The sequence below is a fragment of the Cnephaeus nilssonii genome (genome assembly GCF_951640355.1).
Source record: "Cnephaeus nilssonii genome assembly, chromosome: 9".
Taxonomy (NCBI): domain Eukaryota; kingdom Metazoa; phylum Chordata; class Mammalia; order Chiroptera; family Vespertilionidae; genus Cnephaeus; species Cnephaeus nilssonii.
The window spans coordinates 59,568,149-59,595,826 of record NC_137080.1 but is presented as its reverse complement, the minus strand read 5'-3'; the positions used below and the strand labels follow the sequence as shown (position 1 = coordinate 59,595,826).

Sequence of the window (27,678 nt, the reverse complement as noted above, 5' to 3'; positions counted from 1 at the left end):
GTCCTTTAATCAAAAGATAATGTTTTCCAGCCAACTTGTTTTGATAAACTAAGATAAGTGAAAAACATAAATGCAAAAACCTCCAAAAGGGAGGGTGCATCTACCTAGTGAAAATGTAATGATTCTGTTTTCCTAAGTTTCTACAATAAAACCTACAATTTATAGATGTGGTAACAAATAATTACAATTGTTCTAAAGAACAGCTTACGAACTCTAAGATTATGTACTCAGCACCAGAGGAGCTAGATATTCAGATAAAACTAGGTAGCATACAGAAATGAATGGTAGTAAGACAGGTATAGTCTATACGAAAGAGCTAGAGCTAAGATAAAGATAAGAGAAAAAAGAAACAAACATGTTAACATGAGAAAACTTTCTCTGAAGCATGAAAAGAAAAAGAAAACATAAAAATGAGAGGTCAATGAAAAGCCAAAATGTTACTTACTCAAGGAGATAAAGTAAATTTATTCCTATTGTCAACTACTTTATAACTTTTGCAATTTCAACCACTAAACATTTATGCTTTTAAAGTAACATCTATGAAATAAAAGAGCAACTGACTTTATTTTAAGGGTTCCGGCATCCCACAGCCAAAAACAAATAGTGCCATCTGCCCCAGTAGAAGATAGGTATCTCTTTGAGCCACTGCACAACGGTGAGAACTGAAAAACAATCAAAGAAAAAAAATATCTTTACAAGAGTGACACAGTCCAAATAATAAACCCATTTTTCACCATGCGAATAGCAATAACAGAATTACAAACGTCCAGAAATGACAAAGGTCATGACTATCAAGTTAATGTCATGACTATCAAGTTAACTAAAGCCATGTATTTATAAAAAAAAAAAAATATTCCTTTGTCTTAGTAGACTTTATACAATGAATTATACAAAACTTCTCAAAACATACTTTAAATTATAATAAAAAAGGATATTACAAGGATTAAAACAAGTACCTGTAGTGATGTTATAGATGCACTGTGGCCCTGAAGAACAGCCAAAGGTGCACATGTTCGAAGACACCAGACACGGATCATTTTATCACAACTTCCAGCTGCTATCATGGTATTCTCATAGTTTACAGCCATGTCTGATATTTCAGCAGCATGTCCTCTTAAAGTAGCTAACAATCTGCCATCATCTGTTGCCCAGATTTTCACAAGACAGTCATCAGAACCCTTAAAATAAGAATAGTAATAGAATTAACTCAATATATTTTAATTCAAAATCTTAACACAGATAAAGAAATCATATCTTTATGTCCACTTCCCAACAATTATATTTTTAAGAACTGAAAAGCATTAATACTTGTGTTATCAATTGTCCTGTACACAAGGCTATTTTATTAAATTATTCACTTACAAAGAATACCCAGGTACACACATCTAACAGAAGTAGGATGTTACCAATAGCTAACATTTATCTATTAGCCCTTAACTACCATCCATCATAACTTTTATCTAGAATCTTGTGAAAGAATCTGAATTTCTGAAGAAAACAAAATAATTGCGAAAATAAATGTAATATACAATAGTGACTAATCCTATTTATGGTATTGTGTTATATAAAAATAAAAGTAAGCTAATTTGGGGCTTTTTCCCCTAGGAAGCTAAAAATGTTTCCCATCATTGATCTTCAGCTAAACATATATATAAAGTCACCCAAAGCCAGTTACCAGAAAAAAAATTTTATCTGAATGAAATCAATAAAAAAAACATATAAATTACTTGTTTATGCTACAACAGCAAATAAGCTCAGGAAGAAACTGTAAAGTATACAGTGCATACTATGAAGACCTACATTTACAAATAAACATTCTAATTTCACACAGCCAGAGTAGAGATTAGAACTTTTAGGCTTTATTTTTATTTATTTATTTTCATTCTCAAAGTTTCCTTATTCATCTTATAGCTTATACTCTATTCCCAATCTCTCCCTGTAGCCCCCTACGTTTTATTATTAAAATGTTTTAAGTTTTGTATATACAAAAAAGGTAGAGATTATTATCTTAACCCCATATATCCATTTTTTAGATTCAAAATTTACCAACCGGTTTCAAAGATTGCATATATTAAAATTCTTTACAACCTCACAATCTAATTTTCTTTTTTAAAGCACTATTGTATCTGGACATTATTCAGAGGACCTAAAAAAGCAAATGATACTAGTCATCAGCTTTATAATTAATAGATATGGCATATAACTGATCACATGGTATTAATATAACATGTTAAATGCTGTACTTCCTAACCAGATTCTGCCAACACTACCCAGAACACTCTCAACTACTAAACCAGTTCTTCAGATTGAGCTTTGAAGCAAATTAAATGGGCTCCCAACCACTAAAGACTAGTACTAAAACTTAACTTTGGCTCAAGTATCCACATTAAAATCTGATATTACCATCATGTTCACTTTATCTCAGTCTCTTCATCCTATATGCAAATTGACCATCACTCCAACACAAGACGGCTGCCCCCATGTGGACACAAGATGGCCGTCACAAGATGGCCAGCAGGGGAGGGCAGTTGGGAGGGACCAGGCCTACAAGGGAGGGCAGTTGGGGGCGATCAGGCCTGCAGGCGAGGGCAGTTAGGGGTGACTAAGCCGGCAGAGGAGGGAAGTTGGGGGCAACCAGGCCTGCAGGGAAGGGCAGTTGGGGGGGACCCAGGCCTGCAGGGGAGGGCTGTTGGGGGGGACCAGGCCTGCAGGGGAGGGCAGTTAGGGGTGATCAGGCTTGCAGGGGAGGGCAGTTAGGGGCAATCAGGCTGGCAGGGGAGCAGTTAGGCATCAATCAGGCTGGCAGGGGAGTGGTTAGGGGGTGTCAGGCTGGCAGGCAGAAGTGGTTAGGGGCAATCAGGCAGGCAGGGAGGCGAGCAGTTGGGAGCCAGCAGTCCTCGATTGTGAGAGGGATATCCCGACTGCCCGTTTAGGCCCAATCCCACCAGGATTGGGCCTAAACGGGCAGTCAGGACATCCCTCGAGGGGTACCAGATTGGACAGGGTGCAGGCTGGGCTAAGGGACACACACCCCCGTGCACGATTTCGTGCACCGGGCCTCTATAGTCTATAAAATAAGGAGGTTAAAAGGGATGATCTCTAATGGTCCCTCCACCTTTAAATTGTGACTTATGCATTCATTTATCCAACTGCTTGTCATTAAGTATGTGCCAAAACCACTGAAGATACAAAGATAAGGTACAAAAACATGGTATTCCAGTCCTCATGAAGCAAGGCATAAGAGTGTAAATGCAATAACATGACCTAAGTGCTATACAGGAAGCAGCCTGTTTTTTTGAGAGGTGGAGAGGTAAGATCTGGAAAGGAAACCAGATGCAGTGATGCTTAGACAGTCTCATGCATGACCACGCAATGTCATGTATTAGCAAATGTCTGGGTTCATGACCTGCTATACCAACTTTCTAGATGCTTGACCGTGGGCAAGTTACACATGCTTCCTGTGCTTCAGTTTTTTTCATTTGTACCTATCTTATAGGGTTGTTGCAAAAACTATGAGTAATGAAGGCAGAGTGCCTGGTACACAGTAAAAGCTATATATGGACTATCAACCTATACTGCTTTTGTTGGTGGAAGTATTCTTATTCTTACTTTAATAATATTCTTATTGGTTTAAAAAGAACAAATATTCCATATGGTGACTAGAGAGAAAAGTAAGATCAAAGTCATGAAAAAAAATATGTTAGTTCTTTAGGGAACTACAAGTAGTCTAAGCTAACTTAAGAGTGTGAGGTGAAGGCATAAGGATACAGTCAGGAAAAAAAACTGTGAAGGACCTTTTATGGTATATTAAGGAATATGGTATAAAATGAAGATCACTTTAAGGGTATCAAGAAGGTATCAAAATCAGATTTGTGTTTTTCAATGGTCATCCTGACATCAGTGGGAATTAGGCTAGAAAAGTAGAAAACTAGATGAAAGTTGTTAAAATAGTACAGGCAGGAGAGAATGAGTGATAAAACTGAGATTATTACAGAAGAGAAAGATCAGAAGAGGCGAATAGAATAGCTATTTGGGAAATTAAAGAAATGACACTGTATCACTGCTATCTAGGGGAAGTGAAGAAGAAATTATATTTACTATGACTTTCAGAAAGCTGGTTTACCTGGCACATGGGAAATACACTAGGTATTTGCTGAGTTAAAAAATGGCTTTAAAGTAGTCATTCAACTCTCAATTTCACTAAATTCCACAAATTAAGTCAATTTATTGACCTATTAATTAAGGCGATATTTGGCTCTAACCTACATTCACAACAAAAATAAAAATGTAAGTATTCTAATACAGGTAGAATATACGAAAAAAGTAAATTCACAACATCTCATTATACATCACATTACTGATACAATTCATTTCGTTCTTATGTATCTGAATGAGACTTTGCTTTAGATTCTACTGTAGAAGGTATTTCACATATTATTTTTCATGTTAACGGGGGGGGGGGGAGAAAGCCCACAGCTTTTTAACCAAAACTTGATTGAAAATAAGAATGGCAACCTATGATCTAAAAATCCGCCTCCAGTGACTTTTCACTGATTAAAACCTAACAAAAAGACCCATTATATTCATATTGAGTTCATTATTTAGTAATGTTAACAATTTAATATTACTTTATAAATTTATTCTATTTAGACAAGTAATAAAAAAAACAAATGAAAACAACAAAAATCACTATGCACATTTTCACTGAGTGTGTATTATCCCAATTAACCTTTCTTTTCTTCCATTAAATTGCAGGAGAGAAATATTTATAAGTGACCTTTCAGGGAAATTTATCTTCACTATCCTCCTTCCATGATCCTACAGAAGAGTTATCTCCACTCTCTCCCCTGCTCCCCAGAACCAGTAGAATTTGAAACAGAATTCTAAAACATCCATAAGCAATTTATATTCCATGCATCATTAATTGTAATAACTGATTTATTTTAATGGAAATGTGAAACTACGGATGATTTGACAAATTCATCTATTTCAAAACGACTATCGGAAATATAAATATACTAAATAATTAAAAAGGACTGCAAAAGAAGAAAAATTAAATTTACTGGGAAAATATTTTTATTTTTATATATATTTTTTTAATTGACTTCAGAGAGGAAGGAGAGGGAGAGAGTGATAAAAACATCAATGATGAGAATCACTGGTTGGCTGCCTCCTGCACACCCCCTCCTACTGGGGATCGTGCCAGCAACCCAGTCATGTGCCCTTAACCGGGATCGAACCCGGGACTATTCAGTCTGCAGGCCAATGCTTTATCCACTAAGCCAAACCAGTTAGGGCTGGGAAAGTATTTTTAAAAGCACCATAAATGTGTTTAAATCAAATGTGAAAGGACAAAATTCCTTTTAAAAAGAGAGAATTTTTGAACAGATGACCTTTTTTCAGACAAGCCTATCTCAAATGTTAATGAGGTCAATAATAAAACAAAAAGTAGGACATTGCAGTCTTTCAATCAAAATGTTAAAAAAAGAATTATGGACATTAAAATAAAAGTAATGTTATTTTAATGGTGCAAGGGATGAGATCAACTACATAAGCATGGGGATTGGTCTTGGCTAGGAGGGAAAATAGGCTTCTAAGATGTACGAAGGAAAGAAAGGTATAGTATAGATAGCAATCTATATCCTATCTAATAAAAGAGTAATATGCAAATTGACCATCACGCCAACACAAAAGATGGCCGCTCCCGTGTGTTCAAAGATGGCTGCCCCATGTGGACACTAGATGGCCACCACAAGATGGCCGGCAGGGGAGGGGAGTTAGGGGTAACCAGGCTGGCAGAGTAGGGCAGTTGTGGGGGGAGGGCAGTTGAGAGGGACCAGGCCTGCAGGAGAGGGCAGTTGGGGGTGACCAGGCCTGCAGGGGAGGGCAGTAGGGGGGGACCAGGCTGGCAGGGGAGGGCAGTTGGGGGGACCAGGCTTGCAGGGGTGGGCAGTTGGTGACAACCAGGTCAGCAGGGGAGGGCAGTTAGGGGCAACCAGGCTGAAAAGGGAGGGCAGCTAGGAGTGACCGGGCCAGCAGGGGAGGGCAGTTGGGGGCGACCAGGCCTGCAGCGAAGGGTAGTTGGGGGCAACCAGGCTGGAAAGAGAGGGCAGTTAGGGGTGATCTGGCCAGCAGGGGAGGGCAGTTAGGGGTGACCAGGCCTGCAGGGGAGCAGTTAGGCGTCAATCAGTCTTGCAGGGGAGTGGTTAGGGGCAATCAGGCAGGCAGGCGAGCGGTTGGGAGCCAGCAGTCCTGGATTGTGAGAGGGATGTCCGACTGCCCGTTTAGGCCCGATCCCACCAGGATCGGGCCTAAATGGGCAGTCGGACATCCCTCAAGGGGTCTCAGATTGGAGAGGGTGCAGGCTGGGCTGAGGGACACACACCCCTGTGCATGAATTTCATGCACCAGGCCTCTAGTAAAAGCATAATATGCAAATCGACCGACCGAACGAACAGCAGAACAACCACCCTATGACACGCACTGGCACCTGGCCAGCCAAGGCAGGTGCAATGCGATTGGTCGGGGGGGCTCCACAATTGATTGCCCAAAGTGGGAAGCCAGGCCACCCTCTGAGCAGCCATCAATTGTGGAGCCCTGGCCAGGTGGGCAGGGCCTCCCTCTGCTGGGCAATCGATTGCGGAGTCCTGCGATTGATTGCCCCAAAGAGGAAGGCCCAGGCCAGCCAAGCGATCGCACCCCACGCCTGTTGCCCACAGATGGAGGTGACCGGAAGCAGAGGAGGGAGGGGGGGTGCACAGATGGCAAAACAGTGGCAGTGGCAGAGGTGGAGCCAGCTGCTGGAAGCCTGGGGAAGGAAAGCCCCCATAGGCCCTGATCACCGGCCAGGCCTAGGGACCCTACCCACGGGGTCCTGGACTGCGAGAGGGCACAGGCCGGGGTGAGGGACACCCCCCACCCCTTGCACGATTTTTGTGCACTGGGCCTCTAGTATTAACATAAACAACTAAGAAATTAGATGATTCTAACCTTAGCAAGTAAAACAAGTATCTAAGGATTATTTCCTAAAAGGAGGGAAGGGGTAAACAAAAAAAAGGAACACTAAAAAGTAAGGAAAGTTTATAGAAATATTAAAGAATAAGAGCAATAAGAAAAAAGGTAAAAATAAAATAAAATCCATGAGCAACAGTGAAAGTCCTGATAAAATAAGATAGTATGATTTTAGAAAAACCCCAGCTGACAAATTTTTTCAGCAAAGTTCCAAGGCTTAGGAGAAAATAAAGTAGTCATTTTCAGTTGTTAGAATTATGAAATGGCAAGGTGAAAAACGGTGGGAGTACAAAGTATAGTGGAAGTAAGAAATTCAGCTAAAAAGATTTTATCTGAGGAAGATAAGAGGGTTTTAAAAATGCCTGTTAAGGAGGTTTGGAATTAACCTGGTGAGGTAACTACAGAAGAATTTTATGCAGACAAGACATAGTCACTATACTCTTTGAGCCACGATGTTTTACTTTTTGCCACTATGTTTTAAGAAATGCAAAATATAGATAGGTACAAAACCAAAAACGCTTTTTAAAAAAATTCATTTAATTCCAAGCAAACAGATAACAATGGATCACTATTTTCACTTTTCAATAATGAAAACCTCTTGTAATTATTGTGAAAGTATGTTCATTAATATGTTACCATTTATCTATGTCAAACCTAGCATAAACAGAAAACATTTCAATAAGAATGTATAGCTTTAGTTTACTTAAATCCACGAACAAAATGTGACACCAAATATACAGCAGTGTGTTTTTTTAAAAATGTCAAAACATCTTCAATGCAAAGACAAACCCAAGGAAGCTAAAAAAAAAAAAAAAAAAGGAAAGAAAATAAAAGTGCCTTTTCTTCTACCCTGAAAAAAAACACCCACATAGTGAAAAGTCCTGGTAAGAAAGGGTGGGACTTAAATAAACCTTAAATTTGCCTAAGAATAGGAATTTAGTTTGAAGTACCCTCTAAGTTTGCTTATTCCACCACCACATCTAAAGAAGCCATGAACGTAATGATAAACCCTGTACCGTTAAGACAATCAATATACACCTTAGCTTAGGACAGAGAAAGAAAACAAGCAGACACTCCAGAATCACTGTTATTTCTTTTAATACTTTTAAGGAGATTATGAAAATAGTGGCACCAATGACCTTTTCTTCCTGCATACATCTGCATCTAACAATACAGGTAATTCCTATTTTATTTGTCTACCAAATACTAACATTCTCCAAAAATAAAGCATAAGGCAATGTCTAGTACACATTTGGCTTTGGTAAGTCTGGTAAACAAAAGTCCCACAAGTCTCTGTGACAATGCTTGCTCCTCTACTTCGTTATATACTTGGGTATTAAAATTCTCCTTCAAACCTAGAAAAAATATCCTACCTATTTATATGAAAACATTATGAAATAACTTCAGACACAGGACTTTGAATCAATTAAATTCTATGCAGACTAAAGCAGAACCTAAAGTCTATATCCCCAAATTTTAATAGTTTCTGAAAGACAAGTTTTAAAGGGTTTAGTTGAACTATATGCATTATTTTATTTAAAGTAAAAACTAGAAGATTAGAAGTGACAACTATGTGAGCTGTTCAATGACAAGTACAGGGTAGAGCAGTACATGACAAAGAATGATTGACTTCTGCAAGCAGAAACCTGCACACAGTTGGAAACTGTGTTACTTCTGCTCAGATGCCCTTAAAATTAAAAAGTAGACCAAAAACCTTTCCCTGCTAAGAGAAGCATCAATCGTGAAGATCAACCAAAGATTATTACTTTGACAAAAGATATAATAAATTATGTAATTTCTAACCTTCTATCTTGGAGAATTTGGCGTTTCTTGTAAGAACAAAGAAAATTCTTATTTCTCTTGCTACTACTACATAGCTTTATAAGTCAGATTTCACCTCTTGGTGCCATTAGAACAAATAATTAAATGTTTAAAATACTATGTATTCTACAATGTCATTTTCTTATTTAAGCTAAAAAGTACTCTTGTTCTTCAAGAAGCGAAAAATTGCTTACAATTTAAATTTAGTTCAATGTTCTTTTTTTTCTTCTTCAAGATAACACCACTGGTTTCCTTTCCTACCAATCTATCAGACCTGTTTCATTTTCCTTACAAATTACCCAAAACTTCAGTAATAAGCGTTTCAACACATGCTCAATTTTCTTACTCTCTGTCCACCTAAGGCTAATCAGTAATCCTTTTTTTAAATCCCTAACTGGTTTGTATTCATCATTCCTTTCCTCTACTATCATTTTTTCACTCATGTCTAGAACCCAGTCCCATTTCCTAACCAAGATTCTTAGCAAATAAAATATTTCACATTGAAGAGTAGGATTTGTTCATCTGAAACCTACTTAACTATCTTTCTAAAGAGTCAAAATAAACTGCTCTTTATATATCCCATCTTCATCTACTTATTCATCTATCTATCCTCATAGAAAACCACTGCATATCAATTATCTCTTCTCATATCTTTAAGTTGGCTCTCCTAGTTCCTTCCTCTTGACCCAAACTATATTTCACAAGTTTTTCTTCCTATGAAGTACCATCCTCTAGCTCTCCTTTCCATTACTAACAAACTTACTGAATACTCACCATCATTCCTACAAATACTTGCCATGCACTTTTAAACATAATTTTGAATTCTAAACTTGAGTTTAAGAATAGTGCCAATATCTTCCATATCTCATCACCCAGACTCACCAACTATTAACAATTCACTACATTTGCTCCAGCACCACCTCTCCTCATTTCCTATCTCTCCATATAACACACACACACACACACACACCCATTAGTCTTTTTCTGCACCATTTAAGAGCAGGCTGCAGATTTGATGTCTCATCACTTCCAAATAGCCTAGGGCAGTGATGGGCAACCTTTTGAGCTTGGTGTGTCAAACTTCGACAAAAAACTGAGCATAACTCGGGTAGTGTGTCACTCTGAGGAAAAAACATTATTTCGCAAATGTTTCGTCCTCAGGAGCAGCAAGTGTTTCATCCTCGGCATGCGGCCGCATGTCATCAGAAATGGCTACGCGTGTCAGTGCTGACACGCGTGTCATAGGTTCGCCATCACTGGCGTAGGGTCTATTTCTCTAAAATAAGGACACTCACCTACATAAGTTGAGAAGTTGATATTGATAAATCTACCATCAAATCCTCAGGCCCCATTCTAATTTTCTTAACTATCCCGGGAATGTCCCATTTTCCTTTTTGCCAGGATCCCATATAGCAACACTTGTTACATTTTAGTTATATTGTCTCTTTACTCTATCTGGAATACTTCCTCAGGCTTTCTCTGTGTTTCTTCTCCTCAGAAATTTAAGAAACTCTTAATTTAATAGACAGACAGCTAAACAAATTTTTGCAACATAGTAGAAAATACAATCCTAATATATAAAGAGCCAGGGTCCGTAACGTCCAAAACGACCAGACAGATGACCGAATGCCAGGCTGCGCGCACAGCAGGCTTGGGTGGGCGGGGACTGGCGAGCGGGCTGAACTGCTGACCTCTCTGTCCCTCCTGGATCACGGACGCCGCGGCCACCCAGCACTGACCGCTGCCACCAAGGCGGGTATAATGCAATTGGTCAGGGGGCCCCACCATCACCCCACGATCGCTCTGCAGAGGAAGGCCCAGGCTACCTGGCTGGCGGAAGTGGACAGGGCCTCCTTCTGCGGGGCGATGAATCATGGGGGTCCCAGACTGCGAGAGGGCGCAGGCTGGGCTGAGGGACCTATCTCCCCCCGCCGAGTGCATGAATTTCGTGCACCAGGCCTCTAGTATAATATAGTATGAAGTTCAATGGTGGTACTCCACATTCAGAAAACAGTCTTTCTTTTTCAATTGTCAAGCTTTTTGGAGTGTAAGTCTGTATTAAGTTTCTTTAATTTTTCAATTCCTAACACCCCTCCTCAGTGCATTGAAATCTCACTCCTATCCCTAATACTAAAACATTTTTTTTTTTTTTTTTGGTCAAGGTCATTAATGGCCTTGTCAAATCCAAAAGATGTCTTTCAGTTGTATTTTCACTTTAGATTTCGATCTTTCATGAAATGGTAATCCTTTGGCTTTTAAGATACCACTTCCTTTTTTATCTTTCTCTGCCCTCTTAGGCAGCTCTTTCTCAGACTCAGTTACTGATTCCTCTCCTTGTCTTTGGTCTGCTTTAAAGGGTGAAGTTTCAGCCTTCTTCCATTACATACTTATGAGGTAATATAGTCAATTTCCTTATTCAATGATTACCAAGCTCAATCTTCTAGCCTAGCTCTCTCTCCTGAGCTCCCACAGCCTTTTGAACATTTCTATTTAGCTAGCCACATGAATATCTCAAATTCAACATGTCCCAACCTCACAAACTTCTCCATTTAAATCCCTACATCACAGACAGTGACTGGACTTTATAATCAGTCACACAAGTTAAAAACATGTCATTCTATACTGTTCTCTCTTAAATCCTGCCTAAATTCAAATGAATTTCTTAAATTCTAGAGATTCTAGCTTTAATCTGTTAATTCCATCCCTACTTCCATTGTGGCTCTGTTCAAGCCCTGATGATTTCTTTCATGGATCACTGCTAGAACCAATTCCTCTGTATATATTTAGTTTCAATCCATCCTCTTTAATAATGCCAAGGGTGTCATTAAAAGAAGAATTTCTACTCATTCTTTTATCTCAATTTGTCATTTTCTCTCCATTGACTTCAGGCAAGAAACCCAATCTTTCATATGTCCAAAAGGATATTGAGGATTTTGTCCCCCACCAACATCTCTAGCTCTTGTTTAACGATGATCCATAATTATTCTTTGCCATATCCAATAATTCACAATTGCACATTACATTCTCCCAAAGTTTATAAATGCCTTTCCCTAAGTCTGAAATGTCTAGCTCAACTCAGCTGAAGTGTCCCTTCTCTAGTAAGACTATCTATAACTAGAAGCCCGGTGCACGAAATTCGTGCACGGCAGGGGGTTGTCCCTCAGCCCAGCCTGTACCCTCTCCAATCTGGGACTCCTGGAGGGATGTCCGACTGCCCGTTTAGGCCCGATCCTGGTGGGATCGGGCCTAAACGGGCAGTCGGACATCCCTCTCACAATCCAGGACTGCTGGCTCCCAACTGCTTGCCTGCCTGCCTTCCTGATTGCCCCTAACCGCTTCTGCCTGCCAGCCTGATCAACCCCTAACCACTCCGCTGCCAGCCTGGTTGATGCTTAACTGCTCCCCTGCCAGCCTGTTTGCCCCCAACTTCCCTCCTCTGCCAGCCTGGTTACCCCTAACTGCCCTCTCCTGCAGGGTTGATCACCTCCAACTGCCCTCCCTTGCAAGCCTGGTCCCTCTCAACTGCCCTCCCTTGCAGGCCTGGTCCCTCACAACTGCCCTCCCTTGCAGGCCGGGTGCCTTCCAACTGCCCTCTCCTGCTGGCCATTTTGTAGTGGCCATCTTGTGTCCACATGGGGGCAGGATCTTTGACCACATGGGGGCAGCTATATTGTGTGTTGCAGTGATGATCAATCTGTATATTACTCTTTTATTAGATAGGATAGAGGCCTGGTGCACAGGTGGGGGCCAGCTGGTTTGCCCTGAAGGGTGTCACAGATAAGGGTGGGGGTTCCCTTGGGGTGTGGGGCGGCCTGAGCAAGGGGCCTGTGGTGGTTTGCAGGCCGGCCACGCCCCCTGGCAACCCAAGGGGAGGCCCTGGTATCTGCAATTTATTTTCCTTCTACAATTGAAACTTTGTAGCCTTAAGCGGGTGAGCCCAGCCAGGGTGTGCGGAAAGCTTTGCTTCCCCTGTGGCCGCCGGCAACCCTGGCCTGCTCTCTCAAGCTCCATTCTGCCGCCATTTGTTTGAATTTGTTTACCTTCTATAATTGAAACTTTGTAGCTTGAGTGGAGGCTTGGGCCTGCAACAGCTATGGAAAGCTTGGCTTGCTCTGTTACCTGGGAAACCTTGCTCTCTGTGGCTGTAGCCATATTGGATTGGGGTTAATTTGCATACTCGCCCTGATTGGCTGGTGGGCGTGTCTTGGCTGGTGGGCGTGGCTTATGTAGCGGAGTGATGGTTAATTTGCATATTACCATTTTATTAGAGAGGATAATAAAAAGATAATATGCTAATTAGACTGGATGTCCTTCCAGACGACCTTCCAGACAAAGCCGGGGCTGTGAGGGAAACCCGGGTCCCAGGTGCCAGAGGGAAGCTGGTGCTGGCAGCTGGGGGAAGGAAGGCCTACTCTTGCGTGAATTTCGTGCATTGGGCCTCCAGTCTCTACTATTAACCGGATTAGTTACCTATCTCCTATGATAGATACCTCTGTATCTTGAGCAGTCTCTGTCTTTTCACATTATATCAATATTGTCTGTTAACAATATGTGAGCTCTCCAGGGACATATACTATGACTTTCATTTCTGTATCCTAAGTGTTTTACAACAGTGTCTGGCTCCTAAAGACTTAAGTGTGTTAAAAAAAATGCATAACCTTGGGGGGGGGGGAGGGTCAATTGGGGAAAAGGAAGACATATGTAAAACTTTAGACAATAAAACAAAAAGAATGCATAACTTCATATTTTTTATCTTAACTTACTGCCTTTATAAAAATACTTTATGCTCTTTTGCCTTATTTTGAAAAGAGAGATACATTTTGTTTCTAAAAGGAATGGGGAGGGTGGATGATCTTTTTATATGGTCCTTAACATACTTTTGTATTTTGAGTGAATGGCTTACTCCTGAGAGAATTCATTAATTCTACTTTTCTTAAGTAAATATTGTTTAAGGCAATGATTCTGAAACCAAGTAAAAATAATTTAAAAACTAAGAATTAGAGATCAAGTATTACTTGGTAATTATGCTAGCTTCCTCCCTGGGTTCTTCTAATTTTTCTACTGGGAAACATCTATTATTAAATATTCTAGTATAAAACAATGGCAAACTTTCCCAATATAGAATTTCACTTATCAATTACAATGATTTCAGTTTAAATCTTGTATAGCATCTTATATAATAAAAGGCTAATATGCAAATCGACCGAACAACCAGTCGCTATGATGCGCACTGACCACCAGGGGGCAGACACTCAACGCAGAAGCTGCCCCCTGGTGGTCAGTGTGCTTCCACAGGGGGAGCACTGCTCTGTCCAGAAGCCGGAATGACGGCTGGCGAGTGCAGCAGCAGTGGTGGCAGCGCTGGGGATGTCCGACTGATGCAGGGAGTGGGCCTAAGCCGGCAGTCGGACATCCCTCAAGGGCTCCCAGATTGTGAGAGGACACCCCCTCGCCAAGTGCACGAATTTTGTGCACCAGGCCTCTAGTTTATAAATAAGATTCTTAGATGGATAAAAAAATAAAATTTATTTAAATCTATCCATAAAATTAAGACCAGCAGGTAAAACTTAATGACTGTTTATTATACATCTTATTCTATACTAATTATATGCATTATTTCATGTAATTCCACAAAACTCCTATGGATTATACTATTATCTATTCCCCTCCCACTTTTTTGAGATGAGACACTGGCAATTAGAGGGGTGAGATCATCTGTCCACGCTAAACTGCTAGGAAGTGGTAAAGTTAAGAGTTGAACTAAGAGTCCCCTAATGCCAAGCTGAGGCTCTTAACCACACTGCTATCTAAACTGCCTCTTGCTATTCCTACTCAGAAAAAACTCGAAGAGAATTAGTCCCTTGGAAAAAGCTTTCAAATATATCTGCACAAAAACCTTTGTAATAAATGTACAAGGTCTTAAGATACATAAGACATAAATAGGAAATACTGGTTAGTCTACTATTGAATTGCTATTCCAATAACTAACAAGTGTGACCCCTCACTGGAATGAAAGATGGTATTTTGAGTGAATGGCTTATTCTTGAGAGAATACTATGATCTACTATCAGTCATGATCTACTATGCTAAAGCCTTATCCTATCAGTTTTCAAAACTGATTTTCAAAGCATTAGTCAGTGGCTAGTGTGTTCCCAGTGGAATGAGGGAACACCCACCCAGCAGCCATCCCACTTTATAAAGTTATGAACAGTGAACACATATTTAATCTACTTGCCAATTGAGGGGGTTAATTATAAAAATACAAGAAAATTTTAAATAACATACTCGCATATTTTTGCATTTCTATTCACAAGGAAACATTTTGGAATGTGTAACTGCAAATCACCAATAAAAAATTACAAATGAGACAGACTTTGACACAATTAGCAAATTGTATCACATATGTAAAACATCAACATTTTTAGACTCTTGTTGAGACCATATAAAATAATAGTGATAATTTTCTTCCTTCATTTATGTCTTCAACAAAGGAAAATAACTGAAAAGAGTTTCCTCTTCACATACCATTTCTGTTCCCCAAATCAAATGATCTTAAAAGTAGGAATTATACATTTAAAATAGGAGCTGCAATTTTTTTCTATACAGAGCCAGATAGTAATTATCTTAGGCTTTGTAGTCATAACTACTTAACTGTGCTGTTGCAAAAGCAACCATAGACAATACATAAACAACTAAGCATGTCTATATTTGAATAAAATTTTATTTCTAAAAACAGGTGGTAAGTTAGACTTTACTCACAGTTGTAGTTTTCTAACTGCTGATTCAGAGTGGGTGTCTTCCAACTCTGTCTGTACCTACCACTCTAACTAAACTTATGAGAGTAAAAGCATTATTATTTCACTCCATTTCCTTAAAAAATTTCTACATTATTGACCTAATTCAAATCTTTAAAAAAGAATTCCCACAAGGTACTTTACAGACATCAAAGACTAAGAAATTACATATTTTTTATAATCTCAATGCAATGGCATAACTTTTTAACTCACCAAAATGAAGTACAAACACAATGTAATGCTTTTTTCTCATTATTTCAGACTATTTTTGAAAGAATTCTTTTAAACATTAGAAATAAAAAATTCATTTTGCTTTAAGAACTGAATTTGAATATTAGTATAATAAATTTGAAAAAGCTAAATGTAATTATTGTTGCAGATATGTCAAACACTTTAGCAAACAGATATACCTATTCTTCACTGTGAAAATAGCCTTTGTTAGAAAATTTAAAATTTTTCACTTTTATGCTGCTTCATAAAGAACAATGGAAATTTAAAAAAAAAAGGTAAAAGGGGAGAATATTAAGGTAGAAAATGACCTACAAATACCTGAAAAGAATTAGAACCAGAGAAAAGATATGTATAAAAATCTCTCTCACATCCTACTGGTTTATCTATGACTGTGTATACAAGTACAGGAGTAGTAGATATAAATAAATCTCAGTCTATAAGCATGTTTACTAAAAAGAGGAATCTATAACTGTCTCAACTGTGTAAAATTCACAGCTTCTTGCTTCAAAGACAGAGAGACAGGAATTTTCATTTTAACTTCCATTTGCTATTTTCTTATTTCAAAAGAAATTAAGAACTTGTAATTTAATTGTAAATACAAGTATTGTTAGTATGAAAAGTATTACCCTTAGTAGATGTAATAGTTAAGGTGTCCAAAAATAAATTGAAATTCCCCAAAAAATAATTTTCTCACTTAAAACTGAAAACCAGTGCTTTTCTCCATTCAACACGTTAAAAGAATAAAAAATAAACCCAAAGAGCCTCTTTGAATACAACATCATACACGTTAAAGAGTGAGGTGTCAAGGACAAAAGTTAATAAACAAAGCATGTTAAATATGCTCAGAATTTTTTCTGCCACAATTTTGAAGGGAAATTTCCCATAGACAAGCCGTTCTCTACAAGTAATATAAAAAGACACATTTAGTAGTCTCCTCTAATACGCTTAAACACACTTTGGAAATGCCCTTGGATTTAAAATTAAAGTTATTGTTTGACATTTTACAAAATTTCAAACTGTATATTTGAAATAATGCTGGGAATTAAACTTATCCATGATGTGGGACTATAATATAGCTGTGACTGTGATGTAACATGTCTTTTAGGAATTTTCCAAACTTGGATAAAGTCTAGCCTTAAGTAAAATCTTCTGAGAATAAGCTAAATTACCTGAATTTCCAGTTTTTTATTAAAAGGAAAAATAAAGGTTTAATCTGAAGTTCAACTATAAGCAATGTTTCTTTAATTCTTCATATGAATTAAGATATTTTTAAAATTACTTACAGTAAATATCCGTCTGCCAGTTCTATCAAAAGTTACACAGTACACAGACGACAAATGTCCAAGAATTCGTTTATGCATTTTCATGTGCTGATATACTGCAGTTGGAACAAGTCGCTCAAGCCTGTATTTCCCATTCAGCCTCCTTGAAAACAAAGTATCCGCTACCAAGAAAAAGGAGGAAAATATTTAAAAATCAGAAATTATTTTTCTTAATTATTACCTTTTAAGAATTCACATATTCTAATTTCTCATATGTTGATAATAATAACAATGCTTTCTAATATATATGGCTCCTAGTTAGTCTCCAAAACAGTCATAATAAAAACATATTATTTCACCTGAAATTCGATAAGGTACTTTTATCCTCCTTTTACAAAGAATCAAATTCATTTAAATGGCATGTCCAAAGTCACAAAATAAATATGAAGGTAGAATTTAAACTCAGGCTTCTTTATTCAGTTTTAGTCTTACTTTATATGATATCATTTCTTTAAAGGCCTCTATGAGATAGGTTTTCTCACAAAAGCAGTCAAATTGGATCCAGTAATTTTTAGTTTTTATCATCCAGCAATTCCTAAACACACTAAATCTGACATGCCAAGTGATGCTTTTAAAAACTTTACAAATGAAGACAGAATAATTCACTGTATTATTTTTAAAAATTAAAATTAAACTGGTTATCTTGACAAACAACTGTATAGTGAGTGATTCCTTCTCTAAAACCTATTTGCTCTTTTTTCAACTAATCCATTTTAACTATCTTTCAAATATAACTGAAATTTACTTCACCACAGCACAAAATGTTCTCTTCCAACTAAATTATGACTATACTTATCTTCTATACTGATAATTATGAACAAAGAAGACGTTCTAAAAACATATGCTGACTGATCAGCAGGCACATTATTCACCTATATATTTTTTAATATAAAGCTTTATTTCTAACTGTAAGTGCCATCTAGTAAGCACTAGATTGATAGTAAGGACTATAGTTTCTCACTTAAATTTAGTCCCAAAGATAATTAAATACATATAAAAATGCTATTTAAACTAAATTTAGAGCCTAGCAATTATTGGCGAGGCACAAATATCTCAGTTATAGCATACATAATACCAGTATTTTTTTTATCCACATACAATAAATGTTTGTATATTTAAACTACTGGTATATTTGAAAGCAAAAATAAATAAATAAATCTTGGGGATTGGCGAGATTTAAAGAAGAATATTTTACAATATTTCAAGAAATAATTACATCACCCTTATGTTCTTTTACTGTATTAATCATTTTAAATTCTAACTAGAGGCCCGGTGCATGGATTTGTGCACCAGTGGGGTCCCTCGACCTGGCCTGCGGACATTCCCCAAGGGGTCCCGGATTACGAGATGGCGCAGGCCAGGCCAAGGAACCCCACTGATGCACGACTGGGACCGGGGAGGGACCACAGGAGGGCTCCAGGGCGTGTCTGGCCCATCTAGCCCAGTCCCGATTGGCTGGACCCCAGCAGCAAGCTAACCTACGGGCTGGAGCATCTCCCCCTGGTGGTCAATGCACGTCATAGCGACTGGTCAAACAGTCGAACGGTGGGCCACTTAGCATGTTAGGCTTTTATTATGTAAGATAAGATAGATTATCTCTCCTGCTGTTAACATATAAATTCTATACAATAATCTATTTCAACATCTCTAAGATAAGCTTTAACAGCTATGAATTAGTATATTTAGGCTTAAGTTGGTTATACAGTGATTCAATAAGTTTCTAATAAGGCTTGAGACATCTTTCCTTATACACAGAAATGGCCTGGTAAAAGATGTCCTCCAGTGCTTTGGTTCCAAACTGATTTAGAACAGGCATCACATAAAAACACAGACATCAACTGTCTTGGCAAACTATAATGCAAATAATCTTATCCAAACACTAAGAATCAATGACATTTCTGTAAGAAAATAAGTGATGACATATATCACAAACACTGACAGTGTTACAAAAACATAGTTTAATTCCCTCCCTCCAAAATTTAACAAAATTCTAAAAATGTCAAATTTTATTAAAATATTTAACATTGTTCAGGTATAAAAAATGATTGTTGATGGTAATTATAATATCAAAACTATTATTTTAATGATCAAGCACTTGATTATGTGTTGGAATTTTTTTAACTGAATATTTTGTAAAGATCATTTGGAAAATCAGAGTTGATAAAGTATTTTCTAAGCAAAAATACTTTCTTCAGGTAAAGAGAAAAAAAATATTACTGCTCTCTTAAACAGTTTTTACTCAATCTTTACCTAAAGTTCATTTTCATTGAGTCAACTGAAAAAAAAAAAAGGTATCCTCTCAAAAAGTTACTTTACAGTCAACTTCTCAAGTAAAACTTTCCAGAAACATAACATTAAGTGCAATATATTTATAGTTAAAATTATATTCCATACTAGCCTGTTATACTTCACTACCAATTAACTACTGACTATCTACACTATGACTGTATCCTAAGGGAGAAGGTACTAGCCACAACCTTGCTCTCAACCAAATTACAAACTGGTGCAACTGAAAGATATGACCTATAGAGAGACCAGTATATAGAATTTTCAGGTAGTAAGTTGGTAATTCAAACTTGATACAGTGAGTTAAAAAAAGAAATACAAGTATGATTCAATAGTTAAAGTTCAATTTGAGGAGGTTAAATTTGAAAGTCTGACTAGAGAACAATGTTATAGGACTCCTACTTAGTAAATTCACATTTTATTTTACTATACAATTTGTATAATGTCTGTTTCCCTTACCAGATCTTAAGTGCCTTAAAGACAGAAATTCTATCGTATACATATTTCTTACAACTGAGTGTAGAGCCTTTTAAATAAAAATGTATATAAATGAATTTTAGTTAATAGTAAGATACCCAAGATAGTTCAATTTAATTTATAGTTTATAGCAGAAATGCAAATGGCAATTATTCACTTTCTAAAGAAACTGTTAGTAGACTAACTGGATTTAAGAGGAAAGAAATGTCTCTTGGATTATAGGAACTCCTTAAATTTTATTAGACTAGAACATCAATTTTCTAAATGAGCGTGGTTAAACAGATATAAGAGGTCACAAAGAAATAAGTTCATTCTATGACATTACAATAGTTTAACCTTAAATCAAGCAGCATATATGACTTCGGTTTAAAAAGGACATTTATTTTCATAAGTACAGCGATGAGAAATATTCTTAAATTAAGCCTGCCAAAGCAAATCTCTATCTTCTTTACTTGGAAAATTCTTTCATATCCAGGGCCAGTTAAAATGTCACCTCCTTTAGGAAGACTGTAGTGAGTATAATTGCTTGCCTTGCAACATTTACTTCTCTGCTCAAAAGTATACCATTCTTCATTTCATTCAGAATAACACCAAATTCCTTATACACCAGTCTACCAAGGCCCTGCATAATCTTGTATCCCATCACCTCTCTGCCCTCACCTGCTACTCCCCCTGCCCCTTATTTGGTCTGCTTTAGCCACTCCAATCTTTCCCATTCTTCCAACACATCAGGTATGCTCCTAATTTAGGATGTTTGCACTGGCTATTCCATCTGACTAGGATACTCCCCACCACATATGGCTAATTCCTTGACCTCCCACTTCAAGTCTTTCTTCATATTTCTGTCAACAAGACCTAACCTAATCAGCACATTGAAAACTGCAACAATTCCCTACCACCACCACCCACAACTCCTAATCACCCTTTATGTAGCTTTACAATTGTTCTTTGTCCATCACTTATCACCTGATACTTTACATTTATGTGCTTATTATGTTCACTAGTTTTTTCCTATATCCCCCACTACACTATAATAAGCTCTATGTGGGCAGGATTTCTGTCTGTTTTGCTCTTTGATTAGCCTAAGAACTGTGGTGACTGGCACTTAGTAGATGATCAATATATATTTCGTGAATTTAATGAAAAATTACATATTAATAAAACAATTAGGTTTAGGAATAAAAAAAAAATGGAGGATTTCTTTATCGTACAGGTTCCAAATGGAAAATATTTCTAAATACTCCTTCATTTCCACTGCCCTGCTAAATGGATTTAATTTGGAGGGAAATAGAAGTAAACATATTTACTCAGTTTTCCGAGTAAACAGACCAGTAAATGAAATAAACATTCCAGAAATCACTGTTATCCATTTCAAGTATCAATCTCTTTAAAGTCTGAAGAGAGAAAAGGAGCAAAATAACAAGTGTAATTTGTAGCAAATCATTCAGAACAATCTTTGAAGCCAAGTCTATGTGCAAAAGTCTACAGAATTAATTACTAGAGATAAACAAAAGGCCCATGATTTCTTCATGTTAGATATAACTGTGTACACATATCTAACCAGTGGTTCTTCTTACCTACTACAGACCCGGTGCATGCAATCAGGGAGCCCTCAGGGGATGTCCGGCTGCTGGCTCAGGCCCACTCGCCCGACCTGAGCTGGCAGTCAAGACATCCTTAGCGCTGTCACCATCGCCGCTGCCCTCGCCAGTCATGAGCCCAGCTTCTGGCTGAGTGGTGCTCCCCCTGTGGGAACACACTGACCACCAGGGGGCAGCTCCTGCACTAAGTATCTGCCCCCTGGTGGCCAGTACGCATCATAGTGACCAGACGTTCCACCGATTTGCATATTAGCCTTTTCTTTTATACTAGAGGCCCAGTGTATGAATTTGTGCATGAGTGGGGTCCAGCTGCCCCTCCCCAATTAGGGCCGATCCGGGCCAGGCCGGCCGGGGGGGTAGGGGACAACCAGGTCCACAGTGTGCGTCAAAGCAACCAGTCATTCCAGTCGTTCTGGTATTCGGATCGCTTGGCTCTTTTTTATTTATTTATTTATACACACACACACACACACACACACACACACACACACACACACACATATATATATTAGAGGCCCAGTGCACGAAATTCGTGCACGGGGGTGGGGAGAGTCCCCTCAGCCCAGCCTGCACCCTCTCCAATCCAGGACACCTCGGGGGATGTCCGACTCACAATCCTGGACCACTGGCTCCTAACTGCTCACCTGCCTGCCTGCATGCCTGCCTGATTGCCCCTAACTGCCCCCCCCCCCCCACCAGCCTGATCACCCCTAACCACCTCTGCCTGCTGGCCTGATCACCCCTCACTCCCCGCCCCGCCAGCCTGGTCGCCCCTAACTGCCTCTGCCTGCCAGCCTGATCACCCCCAACTGCCCCCCCCTGCCGGCCTGGTCGCCCCACGCAGCCTGCTGCTCGGTCGTTTGGTCACCCCTCACTAACATCCCCCCCTGCTGGCCGGGTCACCCACGCAGCCTGCTGCTCGGTCGTTTGGTCGCCCCTCACTAACGCCCCATGCAGCCTGGTCGCCCCATGCAGCCTGTTCGGTCGTCCGTTCGGTTGCGATGGTCACTTAGGCTTTTATATAGATAGGATTACTTCTCAAGGTGCTAGGATGATAAATCAAATTGCCCCACAAGTCACGTTTTCCTAGTTCAAACATAAGTTATTTTTCAAGAATTGATTTATTTCTCTAATCATAATACTAATGCATACTCAATGTAGAAAATTAAAAAAAATAAAAATCCATAATTTTACCACCTAAAGCAATCAATTTTAGAATTTGCAAAGGTTTCCTTCATAAATAGCATTTTAACAGCTATGCTATATTCCTAAACGAAATAAGAACACGGCATTAAGTTGAACATACTTGTGTTCAAATTTGACATTATGATTGACTAGAAACAAGTTTCTCAACTTTAATTTCTCCAGTTACATTTCTAGGAACATTTTCCATAATATACTTTGCTCTCAATATTATGCTGTTTCTTGACATCTCATGATTTCAAAATTTTTAGTCAATTCTAACAATATCCTTCCTTTTGTTTGTAATTTCTTCTGCTGTTTTAATATGAAAAGTCCTCCTACCAGCCAACAGTACAATAAATATCCATTTTCACATTTTTAAATTTTTTGATGGCTTAAATTTCCTTAATATAGCTGGAGGTTCAGTATATAATATGAAGTGAGTGAAGATTTGGAGGGAAGGTTTTTCTCCCCCAGATGATCAACTATTTATCCCAGACTTTTCCTTTACTAATCCTTCTTTAGTCCATTAAATTTTGATTGTCTTATATACATATTTATGTACCAGGTCACTGATATGTCTATTTACATGCCAGTACCAAAATTTTAATTTTATACATAATGATGTTTTAATATTTATCTGGCTATTTTACTTTATTATGTGTCCATTTTGAAATGTCTTAGTCTTGATTATTTATTATCTAATTTGAGGATCACTAAAAAGTTTTTAAGACATCAATTTGTTGTATATATGTGTATAATCCATGGTGAAGGCCTACGTGGGGGCTGGGTAGGGTCAATGGGGGAAAAAAGGGGACATCTGTAATACTTTTAACAATAAATATAACTGTAAAAAAATCAATGTGTTGAAAATATAACTTTAATTTCATTCACTTATAAACAACTGACACCTTTCTATCCAGGAACATGATGCTTTCTTCCTATAGCTGGGACCAAATTTTTAACGCAGAGGATTTTAGAAAAAGATAAACACAAAGTTACCATAGTTTTTCTCACTATACAAATCTGTACCATTTGAACTAAGTTTCATGGGGGGGTAAATGGGTAGCTGCCAGAAAAGAGCATCTGCAATAACCACAGTAACTACATTTTTTAGGACATTAGAAAAATACATAATAAAGTCTCTGCAAGTAAGAATGAACATAAAGCAGAAATACCATAACCCCCCTCTTCTAAATTTTCTTCTCCTTCTGCTAAGCACTTTGTAAAATGGACAATGACACATGGTGCGACTGCAATAATTTATCTAAAATCAAAATTAACCATTGTTTAAAAAGATGAGTGAAATATTTAAATTACTCTGAATTAACGAAAATGCAGAGGTTTTTAAAAGTTTTTTTAACTGTTAACAATATGATATGCTATACAATGTCTACTACAGTGTAGGAAAGCTGTTCCCCCTTAACAATCAGAACTGAAGGGTCCCAGAACTAGTGCCTATTAATTTGTATGAGCTCATGAAATCAAAGTCCTGAAGAAAGTATAGTCAGTACAAGAAGCGTGTGGCTGTCAGATCCCAAAACCTGAAAACCAATTTTTGTGCCAGTACCAGAATTAAATAGGAGGCAGAGAAGATAAAATATGTAACTCAGAAGGTATTTTAGTACAACATGGGCTCTTTTCTGATTACCAGAATTAAATAGGAAGCAGAGAAGATAAAATATGTAACTCAGAAGGTATTTCAGTACAATGTAGGTTCTTTTCTGATACAGAAAAAGGGATACTCAGGTCAGAAATAACACCAGAGTACTTTACAAAGAGTATTTTGATTTTTATTAAATTCATTTTTGTACTATATTCTAACTTATTTTATTTTGTGATTCTACTTAAAGAAAAGACCTAAAAGCTCCCAAAGTTTCTGAAAATAAAATGCGAAAGTAGCTATAACTTATAATCAATAACCACATAAACAATTCCTAAGTTAAAGTACAAAAGATAAATTCTGAATAATCAGTACCTAGGTTTCTTTTTCATCTCCATGGTCTCTGTTAATAAATGTTTTCTAAATGTAAGATTAATACAATGGCTAAATTCATAACTATAAAACAAGAGTTTGGGAACCTATAAAACTAAACTTTAGTAAACTACATAAAAAAAAACTTTAGTAAACTTTTATAAAGCAAGACCACATAAAAATAAATTTCAAACTGATCTACACTTTAGATGGGCTATTGCTTCCAGAACACCCCCTATGGATACTCAAGTCCCTTATATAAAGTAGTATAGTATTTGCATGTATACTTTAAGTTGCCTCTATATTACTTATAATACCTAATACAGTGTAAATGTTATGTAAATAGTTGTACTGTTTAGTAAATAATGACAAAAAAGGTCTGGTCATGTTCAGAACAGTTCAGTATAGTTACAACCATCACAGGCTTAACTACACAGTATACATTAGCAACATGTAACATTTTTTCTCAAATACTTTTGATCCATGGTTGGTCAAATTCATGGATTCAGAACCCATACATATAATGGGTGTACTATAGTTTTCCCCACAAAATAATGCTACATCCATGACCAGGAACTAAGAGGGCAATTTCTAACTAAATAAAAATGACCTTCCAAGCTCATTCCAAGTCCCAAAAGTATTGGTGATTCCAGAACGCCTATCAGACAAATATACTGTGTGGTATAAAGTATTTGATAAGGCACAGAATTTTATTCATTTTAAAGAACTACAGCCCTAACCGGTTTGGCTCAGTGGATAGAGCATCGGCCTGTGGACTGAAGGGTCCCAGGTTCGATTCCGGTCAAAGGCATGTACCTCGGTTGCAGCTGATCGCTGTTTCTCTCTCATTGAAGTTTCTAACTCTCTATCCCTCTCCCTTCCTCTCTGTAAAAAAAAAAAAAAAAAAAAAAAAAAAAAAAATTCAATGAATTTTTTTTTTTTAAAGAAAGAACAACAAAAAATATTCCAATGAAAAGGAGATATGACTGTGGGGGTCAAAAAATTGCTACATAATTTACTAAAAGAGAAGTTACGATAAAGCCAAAAGTCAAATGGCTATGAAGAAGAGAAAAGTCACCAGGGCTTAGAGCTAGAAAGAGTCTCCTATTAGAAAGACCTGAAGAATCTGATGGCAGAAAAAGGCTTATCTGTAGCAATTAACAATGTGGATAAACTTCAAAATACAATACACAGTGTGGGGAGAAAAAGGGCTATAGAACACGAATTCCGTGCCTCTAGTCTCCAATAAGGAAACTGAAGGACAAAATTTAACTTTCCCAGAGATGAAGCCCAGGTTTGAATTCAAAGAGTCTGATTCTAAAGAGCGCAATCTTACTATGCTGCCTAGGAAGACAACTATTAGGAAAAAAGACTGAAAGGAAACATACCAAAGTACTAATAACAGATAATCAGCGAGACTGACTGATATTTGAGCTGTTCTTGTTTTACAAGTTTTCTCCATTGAGCATATCTTCATTCTGCTTGATTTTTTAATTAAAGTATAGTTCAATCTACTGCATGGAACTCATAAAAGCAATATGAAAAATCTAAATTGTCTAAGGAGATTAACTTATATTAAAAAACTGAGAAAAATAGGTCCACAGATAAAGATGTAAGGAATTTAAGTTTATTTAACCATAAAAAGGAAACTAAAAATTAAGTATATTATACTAACTGAATATGTACTGTACCACAGAGAATAACCATTGCATATTTGACAATGGATTGAATGATATGCTACAAAGAATTCACATCTGGTTTGATTCAAAAGCCATCTTATATAAATAAAAGGCCAATATGCAAATTGTCCCCTCAACTGAGAGTTCGACCAGGGGGCTGAGCCAGCCCGTCAACTGCCTTCGGCCCCTCCTCCCAGGCAGGCCCGCCCCCAACCGCCCCCCCCCACCCTAATTGGGGTGTGCCATGCCAGCAGGACCCCACCCGTGCACGAATTCGTGCACCAGGCCTCTAGTAAAATATAAAGGGCTAACAATTTTATTTATGTTTTACTTCTAATACATCACAGATAGTTTAGGTTCAATTTAATTTGGAAAGGAATTGCATAAGGAGAAACTTTTAACGTTTAATTCACTATAGAGCCAACTGATAAGCTTGCCACAATAATTTTTCTGAAGTTACTAGCCAGAGATAATCTGGGAAATAATTCAACACAGACTGGTTTATTTCTACAGCACCATCTGATCTCTATATCATCCTACACCAATAACTAACAAATGACCAACACAGGAAAAAGACAAATAAACTTATAACTATAATAAACAAAAGTCCCAACTTTAGTTAAAGTAGGAGGAGGTTGCAACATTAAAAGGATAATCCTGATAATTACATAATCAACTTTTTGCCCCACCCCCCAAAAAGGAGGAAGGCAAAAAAGAATGGAAGAGTAAAGGAAAATAAATAATCACCTGGGCAACACTATGCCCATGAGAGCTTCTCTCATTTTGCTACTGAAACTAACATAATTACTATGCACAGTAGCTATTCTCCCAATCTCTACACAGTCAATTTTGATGTTTAGCTGTACCTCTTGTTTGAAAGATACCATGTTTGTCTGAAAAAAAAGAACACAAATACTAACTGAAATAAAATATAGAAAGCAATGATTGTAAAAGTTAAACAAAAAATATCATGAACGAAGTACATAACAAGCACTAAAAACAAAACAGACGTTATAATTACTAGGATTGTAACTTTCTAGAATTGTATAATTACTTGGTTTGTATTATTCTGTCTCCTCTTTTCTTCCCTGGAAACTAGTCTGATGTTGCTTCAAACAGAAAATAATATAACATTTTAAGTTTTAAACATTTTACGTATTTTATAGTTCTTTAAAAAAAATTTATTTTTAAAAGCAATAGTTTGCCTGGCCGGCATGGCTCAGTGGTTGAACATCTACCTATGAACCTGGAAGTCAGGGTTTGATTCCGGTCAGGTTACATGCCTGGGTTGCAGGCTCA

General features: G+C 37.7%; 1 protein-coding gene and 1 long non-coding RNA gene across 3 annotated transcripts in view; one reads left to right on the top strand and one right to left on the bottom strand.

The window, feature by feature from the left end:
- Window positions 1-27,678, top strand: part of LOC307104965 — a 544,872-nt gene that overhangs the window by 360,431 nt on the left and 156,763 nt on the right. The window lies entirely within an intron of this gene.
- PHIP (PHIP subunit of CUL4-Ring ligase complex) overlaps window positions 1-27,678 on the bottom strand; it is a 149,630-nt gene that overhangs the window by 92,435 nt on the left and 29,517 nt on the right. For both annotated transcript variants that reach the window (XM_079780278.1, XM_079780277.1), the window contains exons 7-9: window positions 17,141-17,301; window positions 957-1,178; window positions 562-662 (exon numbers count right to left, since the gene is read on the bottom strand). In XM_079780278.1, the coding sequence (XP_079636404.1) occupies window positions 562-662; window positions 957-1,178; window positions 17,141-17,301 (484 nt within the window). The remainder of the gene's footprint in view (window positions 1-561; window positions 663-956; window positions 1,179-17,140; window positions 17,302-27,678) is intronic.